Here is a 22,701-nt window from a genome sequence, read left to right as displayed (position 1 = left end):
CCATGAGCGGTGGAAACGCCCTCTGACCTGCTTGGGTACCACCGAGAAGCTGTCAGAAACAGTGAATCCTATGCTGAGAAAAGGTGATGAGTGGAAGGATTATCTAGGTGGAAGAAGGAAAGCTGGATGCATGGCAATTGCCTGAACCATAGTCCAAACATCCTAAGTCTACAAAAATCATAAAGTCTTGGCATGTGAGAGAAATGAAAGTTAGTTCACTATGGCTGGACAGCTGGATGTTCTTATTCTGCAGAGGATGAGGAGGGGAAGACCATGGATTGCAAAAATAAGGATGTTTACATAAGAACTAGAGAAAAGAAACTTAAAATGTCCTCAGGGCAGTTGTCTCAGCAATTAATCCCTGATTAAGAAACATTATCTCCTGTGGCTTAATTGCCACTTCGGAAGGACACCTCAGACTCACTGTCGCCCAGTTATTTTCCTTTCCCTGCCTTTGCTTACTTTCCTTTGGGACATTTAGTAGGGCAGTGTTTCTTTATCATCAAACATTTTCTTTCTTCCACACGTTATTTCCTCACCGCCGTCTCTTGTCTAGGTCTGTAAACATGTTCAGAACTGCTGTGGCGAAGACATCTGAAATGTACGTTTTCCCTTTGAACCCAGAAAATTTAGCTCCTACTTCTCTCATTACTCAGGAAATAACTTCACGTTGACTGACATAAAAGTAAAACATCCTCTTTGATATGGATTTTCCATTCACTTGATGCTCCTTAATAAGAAGTTACTACTTTAACTCATTGGGATAGAGGGTAATAAAAGTACCTGTGGTTCTCACAATAGCCACTTTCCCTGCGATGTTCACAGGCCCAGCTTCTCCCTTAACTTCGGCAAACACATGTATTAAGCACATGGTATAAAAATGCACACTACTTGAGAAAGTGTATAAAGAACCTGTTTTAATTATGATAGAAAAGCATTTCTGATTTTCAAAGACATGAGTCGTTGTTCAAACCCAGAACTTCATACTTTTATTATTAACAGTAACACAAAAAGTAGAAATGTTGTGACTTAATAACAAAAAATGACATTTAAATAGATTGCAATTATACATCTTCAATCCAGAGGGCTTAGAGTTCCAACCGTCCAATTTCACAGGCACTTGAATTCAACTGCATCAACAAAGGAATTAATTCTCTATCCTGTGCCCATTCGGAACTCGTTTTTCTCCTGTGCCCCCTCCCAGTAAATAGCAGCACCTTCCAGATAGTTCTTAAAATCTGAAAAGTCAGTGCCCCTCAATACAATCACTAAGCTCTCCTGATTTGATACCCTCCGCATATTTTGAGTCTTATGCAAGTCAAGAGAACCTTCTCTCCTGAATCCTGGCCTTCTCTTTTGTCCCTTCACAAGTGAGTTCAGAAGTCTCCTAACTGAACTGCTGCCTCCAGTCTGCACCCCTCATTTCAGCCTGCATGACCATTCTCACACACAGATGATCCCCCAAGCAATCCTTGTTCCTATGCTTGACTGGGAGACACTCCTCCGCCTATTTGGACTATCCTCCCAGCCTCCCATGTGAAATGTCTACATCTTAGTTTCAAAATCTACTGCTATAATTTTTCCTACATTAATCTCAATTTATCAATCACTTATTCCTAGCACACCCTCTACACTCATGCTACAATAATTTGCATTGAGTTTGTATAATTTTTATAACAGTGCCCCTTCTGACCTAAGGGTCAAACACGCCATATTAGTTACCGTAAATGGTTCTGCTTCTACACAGATTCACGCACACACACCTACATTCCACCTGTCTCTCTCTCTCTCCTCTTTCTCTCAATCGGTGAGCAAGGTGACAGCCAGCCCCGCAGGGCCATCACAGGCCCACTGTGGCAACTATTCTTCATGGTGGTCTTATGGGTTATCTTGCCATGCATACATCACTTTTTTGGCTTTTATGGTACAGTCAGTACTATAAACTTTATGTTTTGAGTTTTATAACTCTGTAACAGCTTAGATAACATTGTGTTTGTACTTGGCATGTAGAGTAAAAGGGTTGTGTTAATAAACCTAGCGTTAGAAAGCAAAAAAATAGTACATAAAATAATTCCTATCCCAATACCTAGTGGAATTCTCTTTCAACGAGTGTCAAAAAATACTTAAAAGGTGAATGCATGTATGATTTATCTAGTTGTGAAGAGCACTGGCTTTGGAAAGTGATGGATCTGATTTTAAATCCTAGATCTAACACAGGCTGTGCAATCCTGGACAAGCTTCTTTATTTCTCTAAGGTTCACTTTCCCACGCGTCTAGAGTCAAGACACACAGGCGGCGCACTGCATGCAGCCCTCCAGGACTTCCTCATGCTCCTAAGAGGTCCACTTAATTGCCAGCATGGACCCACCAGACCCAGGAGAGTGATGCTGCCCACCTCCCAACCCCACTTTCCTTTTTATAGGGATCGCAGGAGAATGGCCTTGTACCTCCTGGGAGAATCCAGGCTGGCCCGAGATTGGGCTGTGTCAGACAAAACCTTGCGGCTGTGCCCCCGTGCTGAGAGCGCCTGCAGCTCCTCCTTGAGGAAAGAGGAAGCCAGCGGTTCCACTATGTCTGCCCCAAGTGACCCCGAGCAAGGCACAGGCCTCCCTCCACCGACAGTTCCGCTTGTCCGCTCTTCTCCTGCATAAAATGGTGACGCTCATGCTCCAGTTCACTATGTTGTTAGGAGTAAATCAGAAAATGCCCAGAAAGGATAGTATCTGCCACATAATAAGTGTTTAATAAAGGATGTTTATATGGTACCATGTTTCAGTACATTGATACTCCATAAGGCTGATGCTATCAAGGGTGACTAGGTTGTAATAGAGGAATTAAAGTCAATTTGATCAAATACAATCCCATAAAGCACTCTCATCCAACCCATTCTGTGGGCATTTTAGGTAATCTATGAGAGTATTTTCCCATTAAGTTTATTACTTTTTTTCTCCTTTACCCAAAATTATACAGCAATCATTTTACATTGAATCCTATCCAATCATTTTACCATATGTGTTTATGTTTGCATTCAGGTCATGTTGGCTCCCAGTATTGCTACTGCAACTGTGGGTCAATGAAAAAAGAAGGCTAACTAAAGACTGGGGCATTGTGCTCACCCCAGGAAACAACAAATGAAGTCCGAGTGAAAAGAATGTTCCCCAGGGGTTCACATCAATAAAAGTAGGGGGAGATTTGAGTTCCCATTAGGCTCATGGCAACAGAGAACTCAAAGGAACCTGACCCTCAGCAGTTACTTCCACAGAAACAGTATGAGTGGCTGGAGAAAAACAGCATCGATAATGACAAATTTACATCCTAGATTGAATATGTACTAAGTGTGTACTACTGTGAAAATTCCTTAGCATTTCTAAGACTATTCGATGGGTGATTTGGGTGGATTAAATTAGAATGTCTCTAAAAACTGTATCTGACGTGAGTAAGCACTCCATCACCATTAGCTATTATTATACATGATAAATAAATATTCTGCAAGGTGGACGCTCTGAATAAGGAGAGAAAGTAACTATAAATATGAAGCATTTTGAAGTTTGTTGTGCAAATTGTCCATCATGCTCAACACTGTGATCCAAAGACAAGTAAGACAAACTGGAGTCTGTGCTCCAAAACTGAAATTCGGGGTGGGATTATTTTTAGGGGTGATTTTATTTAAGTGTGATAATTGTGAAGAGAGGAACTAACACGTAACAGGAGGGGCAAAGCTGAATTGTTGCAGCCAAGAAAACCAGCGGGCAGTTGGGCAGATGGTGGGAAGCAAGCTGCCCATGTCTCATCACTGTGACTCAGCAGCTGGAGGGACATGAGCATGACCTTGGGTTCTGGTCTGGCAGGCTCAGCTGCACACCAGCTCTGCCCTTCCTATCTGTGTAGCCTGAGCAGGCCATCCTCTCTAGGCATGCATCTCCCTATTTGCAAAGTGGGGGGATGGAGTAGCTATCTTATGATACTTATCTGGACTCTTTTGTATAATAATTAACTGCTTAATATAGCGAAGATACATAATAAGCACTCAAGAAAAATTTGCTATTTTTAGAATGATAAAAATTAATATTATTCATATTAGTACTATTGTTATTTATATTATTACTCTTGATATCAATACTGTGATTACTATCCTATAGGCCCTGGCAGAGAGAGAATGCTTGCTGGAGGCAGTGACACCAGAAATGTCACTGAAAATGCAGGGACCCATGAAATCTGTACAACAGGGTTCTCTGTCTGACACAGTTTAGCTGCAACAAGTTGTTTGCCATCTGTATGACATGCCTTCCTTGCACGTATTTAAATAAAGTGATCCAGAACCTAACTTAACTAACATCACAACGTGACAAAATATGTGTGAAGAAAGCTTTAGTGGCTAAAATAAGATAGGTTTACTGGAGGAATAACAGTGCAGGGGAACTGAACCACCCCGGACTCTTCTCCGATGCTTCCGTGTACTAGTCATGAAATACTGGGCAGATTACTGACTCTCTCCAAACCTCAGACTGTTCATCTGGTGATTGTAGATCATACTTACAAACTCACTGTTCTAGGAGAAAAGAGCATCTAACAGGACAGTGAGGCTTGAAGTGGACTATCAATAACACTTAGGTCCCTGCCCCACAGAAAGATACAATAAAAGTGCTTCATTAAGAGGAGACTAAGTGAAATCTGTGATTTCTACTTTTGCATGTGAAAGTATTTCAAACACAAATTAGATTTTGTCAGAGGTCTTTACCTTTTCTATGAATTTACGTCGAGAGCACAGCATAAGGGAGTTGCATGGTACATTATTTTTAGGCTAGAGGAGAAAAAAAACATCCTTTGGCCTCCTAAAGATCACTGGTTATACTAAACAGAACACTGTCTCTTTTAGGAAATACAGGGTACCCAAATGAAACAGCCAATATATTCCAGTGGGAGAGAAGCTCTAATATTTGAAAGTGAGGATCTAGTCACTAATATTAAGTTTGGATAAATAAATTCACATACATCTACAAACATGTCTTCTGTACTTACCTATCTCTATATGGATTTATCTATCCACAAAATGCTTCCATTTCTGATTTAAAACATAAAAGCTGTCTTGGCACACAAAAAGCTTTCCACAAAAACCATTCCATTTTATCTCTCTTTACATATCTGTAAAGTCAATTTCTGCATGGAGTGTGGCTTTTAAATCATCTCTTTTGATATCTATTTCAATGTGTTAGATAAACAATCACTTACTATATGAACATCCAAACACCTCAATCCGCATCCCAATTCTGCCCTTGGGGTTCCACTCTAAAGGGATGAAGCGCAGAAATCTGGCTTTGATGGATGGCTGGAGTCGGTAGTACACAACACTGTCTGCATTGGTATTTCCTGAAAAACCCTAGAAGAAAGGGAAAGAAGGAAATCACTGTACCCAAAGCATATTCATTTCACCTCGTCACCTTGAATGTCAGTGAGCGATGTCTGATTTGCTTTCTTACTATAGCGACGGGTAACTTCTTCGAGAGAATCGGATTAACAGTGTGCTGCCATGTCTCCCTATCCCCATGTCTCCCTGTTCACAGCACGTGCTCTTGCCTACCCTTTTCTTTACACTCAGGGTAGTTTAAACTCCACCATCCCCATTAAGCCAGCTTTTCACTATGAAACCTTCAATACAGTTTCTTTCTATAAAGTGCAGATTAAAGTTAAAACATTGTAAATAGCACAAAAACTTCAAAAAACCTTCCAGAATTCAAAAACCATGATCAGCAAAGCTGCTCACATCATTGATGAATGAGTAAGGTTATGACACGTCTCTGTTGGTTCACTTTCTCATCTTACTCATCATTAATATAAACAAATGTATCACCCAGCATTCAAGTCAGAACTACACTCTAATATCAGGTTGTTAAACTTCACTACACTGCTGCATAAGCACATTAAAAATTGTTAAGGGAAACTGGAAGCAATAATAATTTGGAACGACCTGTAATTAGACTTACAGACTCTAGAATTTGAAAACTAGGAAGACCTTGAGAATGATGCTAAATTAGCATAGTCAACTTGCAGTGGGGAAATTAAAGGTCAGACAGGTAGGGAAATAAACAAACAAGCAACTCTGGCATTTGGTAAAACTATTACATAGTAATATTAGGAGCTCTGTTCTCTCCACAATATAAGGATGCACCTACCTAACACACAGCTCACCTGCAACACCCACATACTGCAGCACCTAACATCTAAGCAAGTGTTGTTTTCTCCTATGGGATACACTGTAAAGATTCATATAGGAAAAAGTGAGGATGAAGAGAACTTGTTCTCAAAAATTTATATATTTGTTTCACTTCCTCCTCCTGCTCCTTCTTTTATTTAACTTTAACAATCAGCATATGTAGAAACAAAATAAGGAATGATGGCACTACCTTTTTCAGGCTCAATTGTATCCTCTTACCAAAACTGGATCAACAAATAAGGTCACCTCACGTTGATTACATGGGCAAGGGCAAATGCATTAGAAATACCAATACCCAGGGAGTTTCTTCATTTGCCTACTTTTCTTTCTACTTCACTAGAAAGTACCCCTTTATCAGCATTTACAAAAATATTTTCTAATACCTAAAAAAACAACAGGTTGGGTGTTTCACAGTCAAATTAATTTGATTGATTTGATCCCCCTCATCAATCAATTCTCTACATCCTACCCTCCCACCAATACCCCCATATACCCAATTCTCAGGCTCACACACCACAGACAGTTCTGTGATCGTACCCCCAAAGCATATCAAAAATGGGGACATCTTATTTTAGCTATGACCACATGCATTATCTCACCAGAACAATGTCAATGGCCTCTTCCTCACCTTTTTATTCTTCTGTTCCCTCTCCCCATCCCTGTCCCCATCCCAAATCTCTTCTACTCTGAGCAGTCAGTAAGATTTTTTTTATCCTTACCCAAGGACATGCTTATTGATTTTAGAGCGAGGGGAAGAGGGAAAGAGGGAAAGAAACATCTATGTGAGAAACATCAATAGGCTGTCTTTCATGTGCACCCCAACTGGGGATCGAACCCACAACCCAGGCATGTGCCCTGACTGGGAACAGACCCTGAGACCTTCCAGTCCATAGGATGACACTCCGACCAAGGGAGTCACACCAGCCAGGGCTCAGTAGGATTTTTAAAGGTAAATTAAATCATGCCGCACACCCCCACTGCTTCTGTTACCACTTGGAACAAAATCCAAACTCCTTATCAAGCCTACACAGTCTTAGGCAAAATCCTCCCTTCTGTTTGAGCTACATTGACCTCTTTGAAGAAGCCAAGCTCGGTCCACCTTAGAGCTGTTCATTCCTCTCTGAAGATTCTTCCCTCAAGATCTTTGCATGGCCAGTTGTCCCTGTCAGTTCAGGCCTTGGTCAAAATATTACCACCCAGGGTAGGCCCTTTCTGATTCCAGCTTCTAGAGTAGTGTATCTAATAGGCCTGCATCTGAGCTTGCTGTTTTATTTTCTTTATATTCTCATTACTTGGGCTCTTCTTTTGTTTGATTATTATTTATTGTTTATTTTATCACACTAGAAGTCAAAACTCCATTAAAGCAGGGACCCTGACAGGCTTCCATCCACAGCACCTAGGACACAGCTTGGCTCAAGATGATTCTCAATAAGGTATTTGTTGTGTGTGTACATTTGAAAAAGGCTGGGGTTAAAAACAAAAGAAAGTTCAGCAGATTTCTCAATTACAGGACCTCTGAGGGCACATCAAATGCAAATGTGCACTTTATCTCCCATAACGAGGATCGTTATCCAAGGTGTTTCAAACATAGCAGGTCCACGTTTGTAGTTATTACTTCTCATTACACAAATAGGAGGGTTTTGCTCAATCCCACCAACATTTGGACTCTGATAACCAGACCCTTCTAGAAAGTTCCATTCTATCTCACTTGATAAATTTCATATCCTGGACAGTGGTGTGTGTGTGTGTGTGTGTGTGTGTGTGTGTGTGTGTGTGTGTGTGTGTGTGTATTTACTGGCTCTCTAAATCAGGATAATGTGCATTTAGGGTTGAGAAAATGGTCTATAGACATTCAATCCTAATCAGACCCTCTTATGCTCTGATTCTATTTTCCTGGGTGCCACTCGCAGGCTAATACTACCCCTAATTATGATTTCTTTCAATGAACAGCTGGATGATGAATTAGCTCCAAAAGAGCTCACATTTTTTCAAAATTAATGTAACTTCCTAGATTTAGATAGATGCCACTATGATGATAACAGCATCTTATGGGATTAGGAGAAAAGACGCATAGTGACAGCGGCAATAGAATGGGAGGTCTACAAATAACAGCCTTTCACATTTCCCTGATAGATTTTGAGTTATTTGAATATAGAGAACATAAAGAAGAAATATAAGATACTTAGTTTGTATATGTAATAAAAATATCTTGGCACATTCAAAATTTTAAGAGTTTTTACTTACAAAGGTTGAAGGAAATTGTGAGGCGGGGGCTATGGGGTTTTTAGTTAGCATGTTTCAGTCGTATGTAAATTTTTATTTAGTTGTTTGCTTATTTACTTATTTTTTACAGAGAGGGGAAGGAAGGGAGACAGAGAGGAAAGGAAACATCAATGTGCAAGAGAGACATCAATAGGTTGCCTCTCGCATGCTCTCAACTGGGGGCCTGGCCTGCAACCCAGGCATGTGCCCTGACCAGGAATCCAACCAGTGACTTTGTGGCTCACAGGCCAGCGTTCAACACACTCAGCTACAGCAGCCAGGGCCATATCTACATTGTTTAATGAGCATGTATTACTTTCTAATACTTAGTAAGACATAGACATAGAAAGTATATACAGTGACAGAGCAGATAGAAACATTATTTAGTAGTGCTCTGGGTACCTTAAATAAACTTTCTAAGATAAATGTCATTGGGAAACTGTGCGCCGTTACTATTAATTAGATACAGGGGTTGGCAAAAGTAGGTTTATAGTTATAACAGAAATAAATAATACAATAATTAATAAGTAATACAAGAATAAACTCTGTTTTGTGTACTCACAACTGTAAACCTACTTTCACCCACCCGTGTATATTTAACTGAACATTATTTGTATTGTTCTGCTCCATGTGTTGAAGTTTTCTCAATAAATTATATAAGATAACAAAAATTCTGCTGTGGAATCAAATATTGAATGGGCATTTTTTCAGAATGTCTGTGAACGAGGCATGGGATTTATGTTCTGTTACCCTATGAATGGAAAGTCCTGTGCATATTATCAGGTTTCAAATGTGTGTCCTTTGCTTAGGAGACGTTCCTCAAAGCTATAAAGATTTTTCATGCCCTCACAATTCATAAAGGAAACCATGGGTTTAAATATCTGTGAAAAAAATTATTATGTGAATGCTCATGTCTTACCTTGTATGTCAGAATTACCTGAGGTGCTGTTCAGAAATGCAGACTTCCAGATCCCCCACCTCCTGCACTCAAGTTGCACTTTTGAAAATTCTTCTGATTTGTGGGTAAACCAAGCTGTCTTTCCCTCCCTGTATTACCTTAAAACTTTTTTGGAGAGGGAAAAGATTTTAGAAGAAGAGTTCACTAGGGCTAACTTGGAAAGAGAGAAATAAGTAGTAACTCTTTTGTGCCACTGATCTAAATGTCTTCAAAGCAAAGTTTGTGTCTCAGCATCAGACAGCAGAAATGTATTTTTTAGCTTTTATATTTTTATATTTGCTTCAACCCTACGAAGTAGTCATTTTCTACCTACTTTGAAACTGAGGGTAATGGAAATTACAGAGGTTAAGTGCCGAAAGCCACACAGCTAGAACATGGCAGAGTAAGGATTTAATTCCAGGCTTTTTTTCTTCTTCCAAAGTCCATAATTTAGCTAAGCCATCAAAAGGTCTCATTCTAACAGAATATGAAAGCGAACAACTCACCCTAGAGGAAATTTGATATTTTATTTGAGACTTTCTCATTTTTCTCATAATTTATATTTAAAATATTTGACACACTTGAGAGTAATGCAACTTAAGTTACTGCTGAACTGGAACACAGCTCTACCAGTTGACTTTTATAGACAAAAGGATTTGTTCTATTAAACTTTACATTTTCTCAAAATTATTGGAGTAAAATGAAAATGAAAGGCAAATGTTCAATAATCAATAGGACTTTGCATATAAATGATAACCTCCTAAGAGATACAGAATGTAAAGGAATATGCCATTACATCATCAAATATATGAAATATCTACAAGTAAAATTAAGGCAATATGTCTTATGTGATAAAAATCTAAAAGCCTTAATTGCATTTTTCTTTTCTTTCAGAACTGATGATTTTCACACTCAATGAGGTGTTCATAGATGATCTGGAAATGTATTGATAATTTATGGAGTTAATGAATTAAAGTTTTTCACAGGATCTTAAGTATTCCCATAATGATTCTAAAGTTTATGAAGAGGTGTGATAGCATTAATTTCTTTTTCAAATATTAATTGAGCAACTCATCAAGGAAAACCAAGACACACAAAGAGAAATGCCCACAGGGCAGCTCACAGGGGATCCGAAGTACTGCTGTAATAGACCAGAAACATGGGGCCCGTTATGTGTGGTTATGTAGCAGACACTGTACTTACGTAAAACTTGGTTCAGCTCCCACCAAGACAAATAGCAACACTAGTAGCAATTCTACACAACAAACAAGCAAGCATGAAAATGCCCTGGCCGCTCTTATTATGAGAATTACTTAAATATTTGACTTACACATGACCTATTTCCAATTACAACTCACTTTGACACTGTCAGCTGACAGGAGACACTAAATATACCATAACAACATGCTGTCTAATGGAAATCAGATCTTTGTGATGTTAGTTATTAATATTAACCAAGTATGCTTCCCAAGAGACTGTTTGGTCTAAAAAAGTGCAAAGGAAAAGCAAAGAAAAATAAGAACTACTGAAAAGTGGAAAACTTTCTGACATACACACAGATAAGAATAACTTCTAAACATATGTTGAACAAGACATTGGAACTATATCTACAAAAGTTGATTCTATCTTTTGAGTGTGAATATAATTCACTTACTGTAATAGAGAAATAGCAATGAGAGTCTGGAAATCAAGTTAGAAAGTTGTTTTGTTCTGTGTATATAATAAATCTCAATTTTCAAAATGAGTATAGAATTTTATTAATATAAAATAAGTTTCTACCATCCTGCAGAAAATATTCAATATCTTTAAAATATTTATTTGAAGGGATACATTATTAACAATATTTCAGTGAGGTCCCACATGTCAGCCATTATGTTATATCTGTGGAGACAACAGGGTTGTAAAATAAACCGTTTAGGCTCTTTCACCATAGAAGGGTTTGAACTCTCAAGACAGAAAGATCAAATGGCAAGAGAGAAAAAGCACATGTAAAATACAGCCTGCCCTCTAGTCCATAACTATTGTTGAGCCCCAGCAATAAATTGTTTTATGGGAGATATATGAACAGGCCATTAAGCTTAAATTTATACTAGGATAATATATGTACAATTCCGGGGAAGACTAAAATTTTATTGAGATGGAAAGTAACTTTTAACTAAAAAATTCATCATGTTATGGTAGTGGCAGACTACTAAATTCTGAACAACCCTCCTGCTAGACAGGTTGTACAAAATGAAAAATAGGAAATAAAGCACTAAGAGACAATAAAACACTAAATGTCCAGGGTCTGGGAGACAAAAACCCGAAGAGGGGAGTCTACCTTTGAGGCCCTTTTATCTTCACAGGTGACTCAAGGATTCCTGAAAGGGAAAGAATGAGACACGGAGACCCTCAGCAGACCTTCTGACAACTTCCCAGAGTCAGGGGCAAAACTTCAGTCTTAAATCCATGAAGGAGAGAATACCCTGTAAGCTCCCCCAGGTTTTGCGTCAGAACTTTGAGGGCCTACAGGTTAGGATGAATGCTAAGTCAGAGAGAGATGGCTCCTCACAGGCATGCAGAAGTTCAGCCTCCAGTCTTCAGGGAGGTCTAGTGCTCCTTGCTGTCTAAAGGAGCAAATGTAGTTACACTCTGTAGAAAGAAAACTGTCTAGATTCCAAATTATCTGTACAGTTTTTTCATATATAATATCCTTTACCCAATAGAAAATAATAAAACGGCAGCAAAAGCTGTCCTTAAAGGAACTTTATAGTCTTTAATACACACACACACACACACACACACACACACACACACACACACCTGAATATGGTGACACAAGACTATCCGAAGCATCAGAGTGGAGATCTGTGCACCTACAGCAGAAGCCACTGGCATCATAAGCTGACAGGAACACTTACATGGTCATTTTGAAGAATTCATGGAGGCTGAGTGTGGACGAGCATGAGAAGGAGAAACTCCCAAGGACCAGAGTCTTACAGGGCCCTGCGCTTCTGTGGGCCTTACCTCCAGGCACCCTTTCATGTTCTCTGTGGAGATCAGGACGAATGTCCTCCTGGCTCTGGCAGGAAGGGGGCAAGTAATCATTGTGAAATATGCCAACATGTCATAACAAAGGCCTCTTGTCCAAGGACAAAGTATTTGCCAGAGCCTTATTCCAATTAAAGAAGGACATTCCTCCTACTCTAGCTTCCCTAGTCTCCCTGTCATACGTAAAGGAAAAAGTATATCAGCAGGAGTCAGGTCAACAGGATATAAATTGGAAACTCAGAAGTTAGGAAAAGAAGTAAGGGGCCAGGGGAAACAGGGAACTACACCATCAGAGAAAAACTAGTGAAGGTCAGTTTCAAGACAAAGCCTCACTACAGACACTGACATTTAATTGAAATATAATAGAATGCTCTCATTCCCTCAAATCATACCACCACACCAACAAGACTCCTATAGAACAACTGAAAGAATTGCAAAACCCAGACGGTCTGTGAAGAGGTTCTAAAGTCAAAAGGAAAGGCTAAAGCAAGGGTATTATATGAATTGGAAGCTTGTAGCACCTACAGCATCCATAGAAAACAACAAATACAACACAATTCCTACTATATCAACATAAATCCTTACATGAAAGACATATTTACCTCACTTCCCATTACTAAATACATGTCCAGATTTCAACAACAAAATTGTAAGGTATGCCAAAAGGCAAGAGAAAACACAGTCTGCAGAGACAAAACAATCACTAGAACCAGACTCCCATATGTCACAGATGTAAGGATGATCAGAGTTATGAATTTAAAACAACTGTGATTAATATGCTAAGGGCTCTAATGGGAAAAGTGGACAACATGCAGGAACAGATGGGCAATACAAACAGAGAGATGAAGAATCTAAGAAAGAACCATGGGGACTACCAGAAATCAAACACACTGTGGCAGAAGTAAAGAATGTCTTTGATGGGTAAATCAATTGATTCAATACAGCAAGAAAAGAATCAGTGACGTTGAAAATAAGAAAAGACAAACTTTCCAAAGTATAATGCAAAGAGAAAAAAAGCAGAAGGGAGTACCCAAGAACGGGGGATAATGGCAAACATTGCAACATGTGCATAAGTAGAATACCAGAGAGTAAAGAAAGAGAGATGGGGACAAAAGAAATATTTGAGTTAATAATGGTCAATGACTCCCCCAAATTAATGACAGACACCAAACTAGGTCAAAGAATAACAAGCAGGCAAGAAAGCAAAATGAAAACTATACTGAATAACAACATTTTTCAAACTTCAGAAAAACCAGAGATAAAGAGAACATTTTGATAGAAGCCAGAGAAAAATAACTAACCTACAGAGAAACAAAGGTAAAAATTACATTGGACATCTCAACAGAAAACATGTAAGTAAGAAGTGAGAGGAGTGAAATAGTTTAAATGTTGAAAAAAGTAAAAATAAACTAGAATTCTATAGCCAGAGAAGTTATCCTTTAAAAGTGAAGAAGAAATAAAAACCTTTTCAGACAAAAACCGACAAAATTTATTGCTAGAAAGCCACTCTGCAAGGAATATTTTCAAGACCTTCTGGCATAATGAAAAATGATAGAGGTCAGATACTTGGTTCTGACCAAGAAAGGAAGAGTGTTTGAGAAAAAAAATAAAAGAAGGTAAGATAAAATAAGAGAAGATAAGATAAAAATAACTTATTTTTCTTATTCTAAGTTATAAGATAAATGCTTGAAGAAAAAATAGTAAGCATATATTGGGCAATTTTAATATATTAATAAATTAACAATAGCAATGTCTCAAATATACTTTAAATATAAAACTAAGATAAATTAAAAGGTAAAGAGATAGATATACCATGCTAAAATCCAGACACAGTAAAATTAAAACCACCAGATCAAGAAAATAGTAATTCATAAGAGTTTATTGTGAATAGAACAGTTCAAGAACTGGGAGCTTTCAACCCAAAATTGATATAAAGCCCAAAAAGCATGATGTTACAGAGTGGCTTATAAAGTGAAAACGAGGAAGCTGTTTAACCTTCAAGATGATTGGTTATTACAACAGGGTTTATCAGATGATAGGGGATTGGTTGAAAGCAATTATGTTATACCATTTTTAGAAGGAGACTTAAGTTTCTTTTGTGATTATCAAGGCATTTATAAAAAAACAAATCAAGTTTCTCTTATGTTTGTGAAATAAGCTAGATTTAATTTTGCTTATGTGGCTTAAATGGTTTTGTCTGCTCAGAGAATTTTCAAGCTTGGTTTTCATTTTGTATTTTACTTTAACATTAACTTTGCTCTAAAGAAAGCTGGAGCAATTATATTAATCACAGACAAAGAAGACTGCAAAACAAAGAACATCATCAGAGATAAACAGCCACCACTACATGACAAAGCAATCCATTTTCCAAGATGGTATAGCAATCCTCCATGTAGGGGTTCCTAATAACAGAGTCAAAATAGACAAGGCAAATACTAATAGAACTACAAGGAGAAACAGACAAATCATTATTATAGTTGGAGTAACTGATATACCAAGGAAATATAAAAACAGTAAGAACATAGGAGACTTGTAGATCTCTATTAACCAACTGGGTCTAACTGACATTTTAGACCATTCCATCTGAGAACAGCTCCATACAAGCTCATAGGAAACACTCACCAAGACAGAATGCATTATGAACTCTAAAATGTACTCTAAGAAACTTAAAAGAATATAAATCATACAAAGTATTCTCTTAAATCAAAATTAAGCCAGAAACCAGTAACAGAAAGATAGCTAGAAAGTCCTCAAATATTTGGAAATGACCCAAGAGTTAAAACAGAAGTCTCAAGTGAAAATCTTAAAATTTGATCTAAATAAAAATAAAAAATACAATTTGTCAAAATTCATGGAATACATCAGCATTTCTAGCATTAAATGCATATATTAGAAAAACAAAATCTAAATAAATAATCTGTGACCATGTTAAACTAGAGAATGTAGAGCAAGTCCAAAATAAGCAGAAGAAAAGAAATAATAAATATTAAAGCACGAATTAGTAAAATTAAAAACAGAAAAATTTAGAAAAAAAGAAAAGACCAAAAGCTGGTTCTTTGAAAAGTCTGCTAAATTGATAAATTTCTAGTCATGTATCCAAGGAAAAATAAGAAAGAGAAAACCCAAACTGTCAATATCACAAGTGGAAGAGAAGTCACTGCTATTGAGCACAGGGACATCAAAAGAAAAAAAGGCAGATTAATGAGCTAAGGATGGATGGTAAGACATTATGGGAAAGAGTACAGTAAATTAAAACCAGGAATGAAACAGGAAGTAAATGATAAAAATAAGGCTTTGAAAGTACAGTAAAATTAATGATACCTAAGCTAGGCTGACTAAAGAGAAAATAAAAAGAAGACACAAATAACTGCTATTAGGAATGCAAAAAAAAGGACCTTATTATGATACTACACACATTAGAATAATAATAAGATATTCTGAGTAATTTTATGCCAATAATACTGAAAATTAAGTCAACAAATTCCTAACAGCAACTTTCCAAAAGAGATGAGAAATGAGAAAATCTGAGTTGCCTGTATCTGTTGGTGAAATTAAATCCATAATTAAAATAACATTCCCATGCAGAAAATTCCAGACCCTGGTGTCTTCCCTATTGAATTCTTCTAAATATTTATGGACAAAATACAATCTTATAAATAAGCACCTTCAAAACGTAGCAAAACAGAATGCTCCCCAACTTGTTTTTTGAGGCCAGTAAACTTTGAAATCAATATCTGATAAAAAACTTCCAACAAGAAAAATAAAAACTAATCTTATTTGTAAACATAGCACCAACAATCCTTTGAAAAAGGTGCAAAATTATTCTAGAATACAGAAATATAAAATCAATCATAGCTGAATCATGTTTATTACAGAAGTAGTATATATAGATGACTTAATATTTAAAAATAATTTAATGTAATTAACTGAAAAAATATGGTTTTCTAAACAGATGCAGAAAGAGCATTTGATTTTATTTAACATCTAAACATGATTAAAACTTTTAGCCAAGAAGGAAAAATTCTAAATCTGTAAAGAATATCTACATAAATCTTATAATAAGCATCATAAGAGGAGATGCTGAGACCCCTTCATTCAACATGTAATGAATAACCTCATTAGTGCAATAAGAAAAATATTTAGCAGGTAATAAAGATTGGAAAGGAAGAAATAAAATTATTATTCATAAGTTGCATAATTCCATATAGAGAAAAATTTGTACTCTATACAGTGAGTTTAGCAAATTTGCTAGATAAAAATTTATATATAAATATTAGAAGAGCCAAAATCCAAAACACTACCAACACTAAATACTGATGAGGATGTGGAGCAACAAGAACTCTCATACACTGTTAGTAGAAATATAAAGGGACAAGAATCACCAACATACTCTTAAAGAAAAACAGAGTTGGAGGAGTTTATTTGCTGGTTATCAAGTCTTATAATATTATAAGAAAAAAGAAAATGTCATATTGGCAGACAGTTACTCAAACAGACAACCAGAGCATAACAGAGAATCCAGAAACAGATTCAACATATATGAAGAGTGAATTTTTGACAACATTTGCAATACAGAGCAGGGGGAAAAACCCTCTTTTAAATGCATGGTGAATGGACTGGAAAATAAACAAAATAGAAGGTTAATCACTACCTTAAATCATATGCAGAAACAAATCCCAGTAAGATTGCAAAGTTAAAGATATATTTATTTTACGGGCCAGCAATTCCATTGTGAGAATGTACTCGACAAGAAAGCAGGCACTGTGTTCCACAAGGCAGATATATGATTGTTTTGAACTATTATTTAGAATAGTCCCAAAATACAACTCACATGTCCATTTGTAGTATGGATAAATGCATTCAGACATATTTATATGATGAAATGTTGTAAAGCAATGAAAATGAGTCAATTATACCTACACACAACGACATGAATGTGTTTTACAATCATAATGTTAACCAAGGAGGCCAGGTGTAAAAAGTATATATTGCATTGATTTCTTTAGTATGTAATTCCAAACAGGCAATAGAAATGATGATAGTGATTACTTTCGAAGAGGGAGGCAGTAATGACCAGGAAGAGGGCGTGAAAGGAGCTGTTTGAGATACTGTAATATTATTGGCCTAAGCAAAATTTATGTAGGCGAATTTACATTTTGATAATTCAATGAGTTGTGTAGAAATATGCCTTTCATATTTTTCTGGATGTGTGTACTTCAACATAAAAAGTTAAATGAAAATAATCATACTAAATATGGAAAAGAAATAAGTCCTTAACACTTTTGAAAACAGGGCAGTGAAGATAAGATTTAAATTTGCAAGTATTTATCCAAAAGCAAAAAGAGAAGATTTTGAAGAATACCTCATTAAAATTATATTTTTCACTTTTGTGCTTTTTAATAGATCATTAAGAACACCATAGAAATACCTTTCAACTTTGGATTTTAGATATCATATAATTTATCACTCATTATGCCATAAAGAGCTCCATTAACATCTTTCCTTTTCATCATTAAGATTACAAAGAATAATGGCATTCTTATGACCATTACCATTAAAATAACTATTGTTCAATGATGAAAGAAAACTGAGTTCTCTATTAGAGATATTATAAAATTTAAAGTAAATTATTTGTCTCTTACCTCTACATTCTATTAATGTTTTTATAGTTTTTCTAATGTACTGATTAGCCTTCAGAGTGCTTCAAAATGCTGTTTATTTATTAAATGAATTGCTAATCATTTTCCCAAGTAGAAACTTAAATGTGTTTTAAAAAGAGACTAAAAAAATATCAACCAACCTCTCTAGCAGAATAAAATCAAATATCAACTTTATTATACTTCATCTGAAAAACTGAAATGTTTAAAAAGTGTGGATAGAGTTCAGTCAGCCCTTACTGTTTCTCATGGTTTTAGAGTTAATGACTCTCATTTAGGGATCTGCCATTTGTTATTTAACATACATTAAATACACTATGCTATTAATGAATATTGTATGTACATTAATGTATATTGTAATGTACATTGTATAGAACATTAAATACTATATACCTTACTTAACTGGTGAGCACTGTGTCTTCATTTAGATCATAACCTAAACTTTCATAGCTCGCCACTCAGAGAAGCTACGTGACTTCTGAGATGTGCCTAAATGTGATCCCGGTCTCAGCAGACAGAAGATTAATGGCCTCTGAAGTATCCTACTTAAAATTGGTGCCAATTTAAAATTTTACCAAGTATTTTTAGAATGCATAGACAAAAATACAATGCGGTATTATTTTGGGCTGTTTGACCTTCATATTCTTTATAATTTGGTCACACAATTAAAGTTTTATTACACAGAAAGTCAAAAGAGGTACTACTTTATTTAGCGATAATGTAATCAGGGAGCAAAACATGTGCAGACTTTCTTACCCTATTCTTCACCAAAGAGACTGACTCATCTGTCCTCTGGGAGCAGAGAGTGAATAAAAATGCATGCAGCAGACACTGGGTTAGAGCGACTGGCGCAAAAGTGTTTTTATTTTAATCAATAATAACACCTGTCTACTTGCACTGCCTTTTGAAATACTGCCAGATGCAAAAAAACAACAACAAAAGTAACCAGTGAATGGCTCACATACCCATGGGTATCTTGATGTAGATGATGAAGCAAAGAGTAGAGAAAACATAAATGCTTTAATGCATGTGCTCCATTTTTAATGCTAGAATGCCTGAGATTTGGGAAATACTTCCTCTCCTCAATACACAAAACACAAACTCATTTATTCCATGTTCAAAGATCTCTTTTATCTTTGTAGACAAATTTTTCAAGCCCCAATAATCATTATTTTAACAACAAGGAAAAGATTAATAATGCCTTAATCCTCTCTTAATAAAGAGAAATTAAGAATGTATACCCAAACTTTGACCTGGGGACTTAGGTTCACCCTGAAAAAGAAGTCTTACCATGGTTCTTAATAGGGATAGGGATCTATCACTTAATAGCTGGAGAAACTTCAATGAGATATTTTCCCAAACCTCACTTTCTTCATCTATGAATCGAGGCTAGAAATAATTATTTCTGAAGTTTGGAGTATGAATTAAGTACAATAAAGACATGAACACTTCCCTGGCTCATGATAGATAAGCCTCAACAAGTGTGCTGTGCTTGCTGTAAGGTATAGTTAGTGAGGGTGTCCTGTGTCACTGACAGCTAATTAGTCTGACTCAATCGCATATCAGAGTCTCCCGGCTAAACAGTTGAAAGAGAAACAGTAACTCCTCTAAATGTCCTTCTATCAAAGTGACAATCCTATTTAGGAGGTAAAGCCAAATACTTATTGGTTGATGATATTTTTAATCTCCAGACAGAGAATATCAAGAAAATACCAGAAAAGTTACATAAGCAATATTTTTTAATTTCTTGAATGCAGAGCTTTATTTCTTTTTTAACTAGTTTGTGTTTGAATATAAATTTTGGAAATTATACTTCAGTAATGTAATTATGGCACCATGCAGCAATAAGAAATTCCTAAATACCCATATTATTTCTGTTTCAATGCAACTGAGAATAGTTAATGAACATTTGAAAAATATTTCAAAACTCTAAACACAGATAATGTTTATAGATATCTGTACAAATCCTTGAAGTCAGTTTCTAAAGCACTGCATGATTTTAATTATACTGTATAGGTATTCACATTCTGCTTACTTGAATTTTAATAAACTACAAGATTTGTAATTTAGAGAGTAACCATAAGCATTTCCTTAAGGAACCAGACAGATTAATGCCTCGTAGCTCTCTATAAATAATGAAACTAAAATGAATGACTTTGAGGGCAATCGTTACTAGAATTCCAGCAACGCACTATTGGAACTTATGATTTCCCACTTAAATAATATTTACCTTCTGTCAATTTTCAATGTAGAGTCCATTGTTCTATTCATTCAAAATTTCTCCTGAGTTCTTCCAGAATAAACTGCACCACCAGTTCTTAAACCACAAATGTAACAATGATGAATAAAAGAACGACAGGCACGGCGACCTGTTGTGGCTCTGTTCTCTCAGGTAGGAAAAGCGTGACTCTAGAAATAAGAATGGGGGCACCTGCTGTGAACATGTATGCCCGCCAGCAGTTCTCCAGGGACTCGGGTCCCGACTGGGGAAGAGAGAGCAGACGAGGCAATACTGGACAGAGCACGTGTGCAGGAACAGCACCGGCGTCACAAAAACTGTCCTCAGTACAAATCTTTACTTCTTATTAGACTGAGGGCTTTGAAAAGTTATCTCTTTATTTGTACACTGAGAATAATCAAATGGATTTTCCAGTTCACCGTTGGAAATTTGATGATGTAAATAAGTAATTGTTAAATTTTTTTGGTTCCATTTTAAGAAAGGCTTTTCTGCTTCAGAGATTTACACTAAAATAGTTAAGGATAAGAGAGCAGGATGTTTGTGATTTGCCTCAAAATACTACAGTAGGAGAGAGTATATGGGGCGGGTGGACAGGCAGGACTGGCTGGGGTGATGGCTGGGGGACACGGACGAGGGCCTTCCTTTGCTCTTTTCCTTGCTTATGTGAGCGGGGTAAGTGCAGGCGGCGATTGCCGCGATGGGTAAATGAATGAGTGCGTGTGGGAGCCTTTCTTTTATAGCATTTGTCTACTTACATGGTTAGAAAATTTCCTGTGGGAAGGCCCGAAACTTGCTATAGTGTATCTAGTCAACTTAAAATCCCTCGGTGCACCACAAAACCCTGTTTTCTGTAGTAATAAAAATTATGTTTGATAAAATTTTCAGTTTTATAAATTATATTGCTTAGCTATGTAAGAAAAAAAGTGTAATCTGGGGACCAGTTACGAGCTATCCATTATGTTTCCAAAAAAAATTTGTTTAGAAATTAATGATATTGAAAGTTCCAGTTCTCCATTTTATTTCGCTCAGCAATTATACTGGTCAGAACTAAGGGACCCCAGGGAAAGAGCAAACACAATACTCCTGTGGCTTCACAGGGGTTTCCAGAATAATGTAATCTAACATTACCTTTGACAGTGAGGACTGAGTGCTCATAGAGAATGCTTTTATCATTCATCATAAATTCTTTACCATAATGTCATGATCATTATCTCTCAACTACTCAAAATGCAAGTGTTTATATAAAGTACTCTGCAATTCTTGCATGAAATCTTAAATTTTTAATATGCCTATTCACTGTGCTAAGCAATTCCACATATTCATTTAATGCTCACGGAAATCTTGACAGAGCCTTATATAAAGATACCACATTTTGAGCTTCTTAAGAATGATTAATCAAGCTTTTCAAACACCCACCTGCACTGAAAGATTTTCATTCAGCCCCTAAGTTAAACTTACTTTGAGCTGTTTCACTTAAGAAGTAATGAATGATGTATTAAGGAAATGTACTGCAGGTGGGACCCCTGAACAGGTTCTTCCAAAGGTCAGATCTAAGGCATATTCTTAAACACACGGCCTTGCTGGGCTCCTCCATCCCTCACACAGTAATAATAGCCAGCCTGGCCAGATCACAGTGCAGTTTGATGATAACGCTACTAGAAGTGTTTACTCTCTATAGGGCTGTACAAATAATGTATTATTAAGAACCTTGGCTTACCATAAGATATGTGAGCACATCTAAATCCATTTGATTAAAATAATTTGTAATTTATGCTATACATTTTTAAAGATACTGAATTATTTTCAAGTTCAGAGCACTAAAATGTAATTACCTTGGCACATGGCACTTGATGGAATATTATGAATCAATTAAAATGGTGATTTTTGCAGAGTATGGAAAAATTAGCATGCTCCCTTCATCACTTAGGTGTGATACAGGATTGTATGATCAGCATACTTGTAAGTTAACTCAAAGTTAAGCATAATAAGAAAACAATAAGCACAATACATCCATGTTTTAATAGCTTTTTTAAAGTGATAAACTTATGAATTTCTTTTTATAACTTCTTCTATGTTGCAATTTTTAATGATGTGATTATATGGAAAAGCAAAATATATTATTCTTCTCCCATCTACCGTTAGCCTCTTCCCTTTACCAAAATTCCCCTGTCTGGACATGACCGATGCGTGGCTTTCCTGGATTGCCCCTCACCGTGCCTCTGGTGACCTCAGGAGAACATCCCCAGACTGAATTCTGATTATTGGCAACTGTCTAATAACCCAATGCCCTAGATGCGTTCTAAATTTGTCTTTTGATAAATTTTATTTTTAATCAAATCCAAGAATAACAACCAACACAGATAAC

At 36.5% G+C, this 22,701-nt stretch overlaps 1 protein-coding gene across 1 annotated transcript in view; it reads right to left on the bottom strand.

Annotated features, from left to right (window-relative positions):
- CNTNAP4 (contactin associated protein family member 4) overlaps positions 1 to 22,701 on the bottom strand; it is a 236,289-nt gene that overhangs the window by 107,059 nt on the left and 106,529 nt on the right. The window contains exon 4 of the mRNA XM_090261235.1: positions 5,230 to 5,377. Coding sequence (XP_090117361.1) covers positions 5,230 to 5,377 — 148 coding nt within the window. The remainder of the gene's footprint in view (positions 1 to 5,229; positions 5,378 to 22,701) is intronic.

The sequence above is a fragment of the Furipterus horrens genome, unplaced genomic scaffold, assembly GCF_987537825.1.
Source record: "Furipterus horrens unplaced genomic scaffold, mFurHor1.1.pri manual_scaffold_13, whole genome shotgun sequence".
In the NCBI taxonomy this organism is placed as follows: Eukaryota; Metazoa; Chordata; class Mammalia; order Chiroptera; family Furipteridae; genus Furipterus; species Furipterus horrens.
This window is presented reverse-complemented; position numbering and strand designations above follow the sequence as displayed.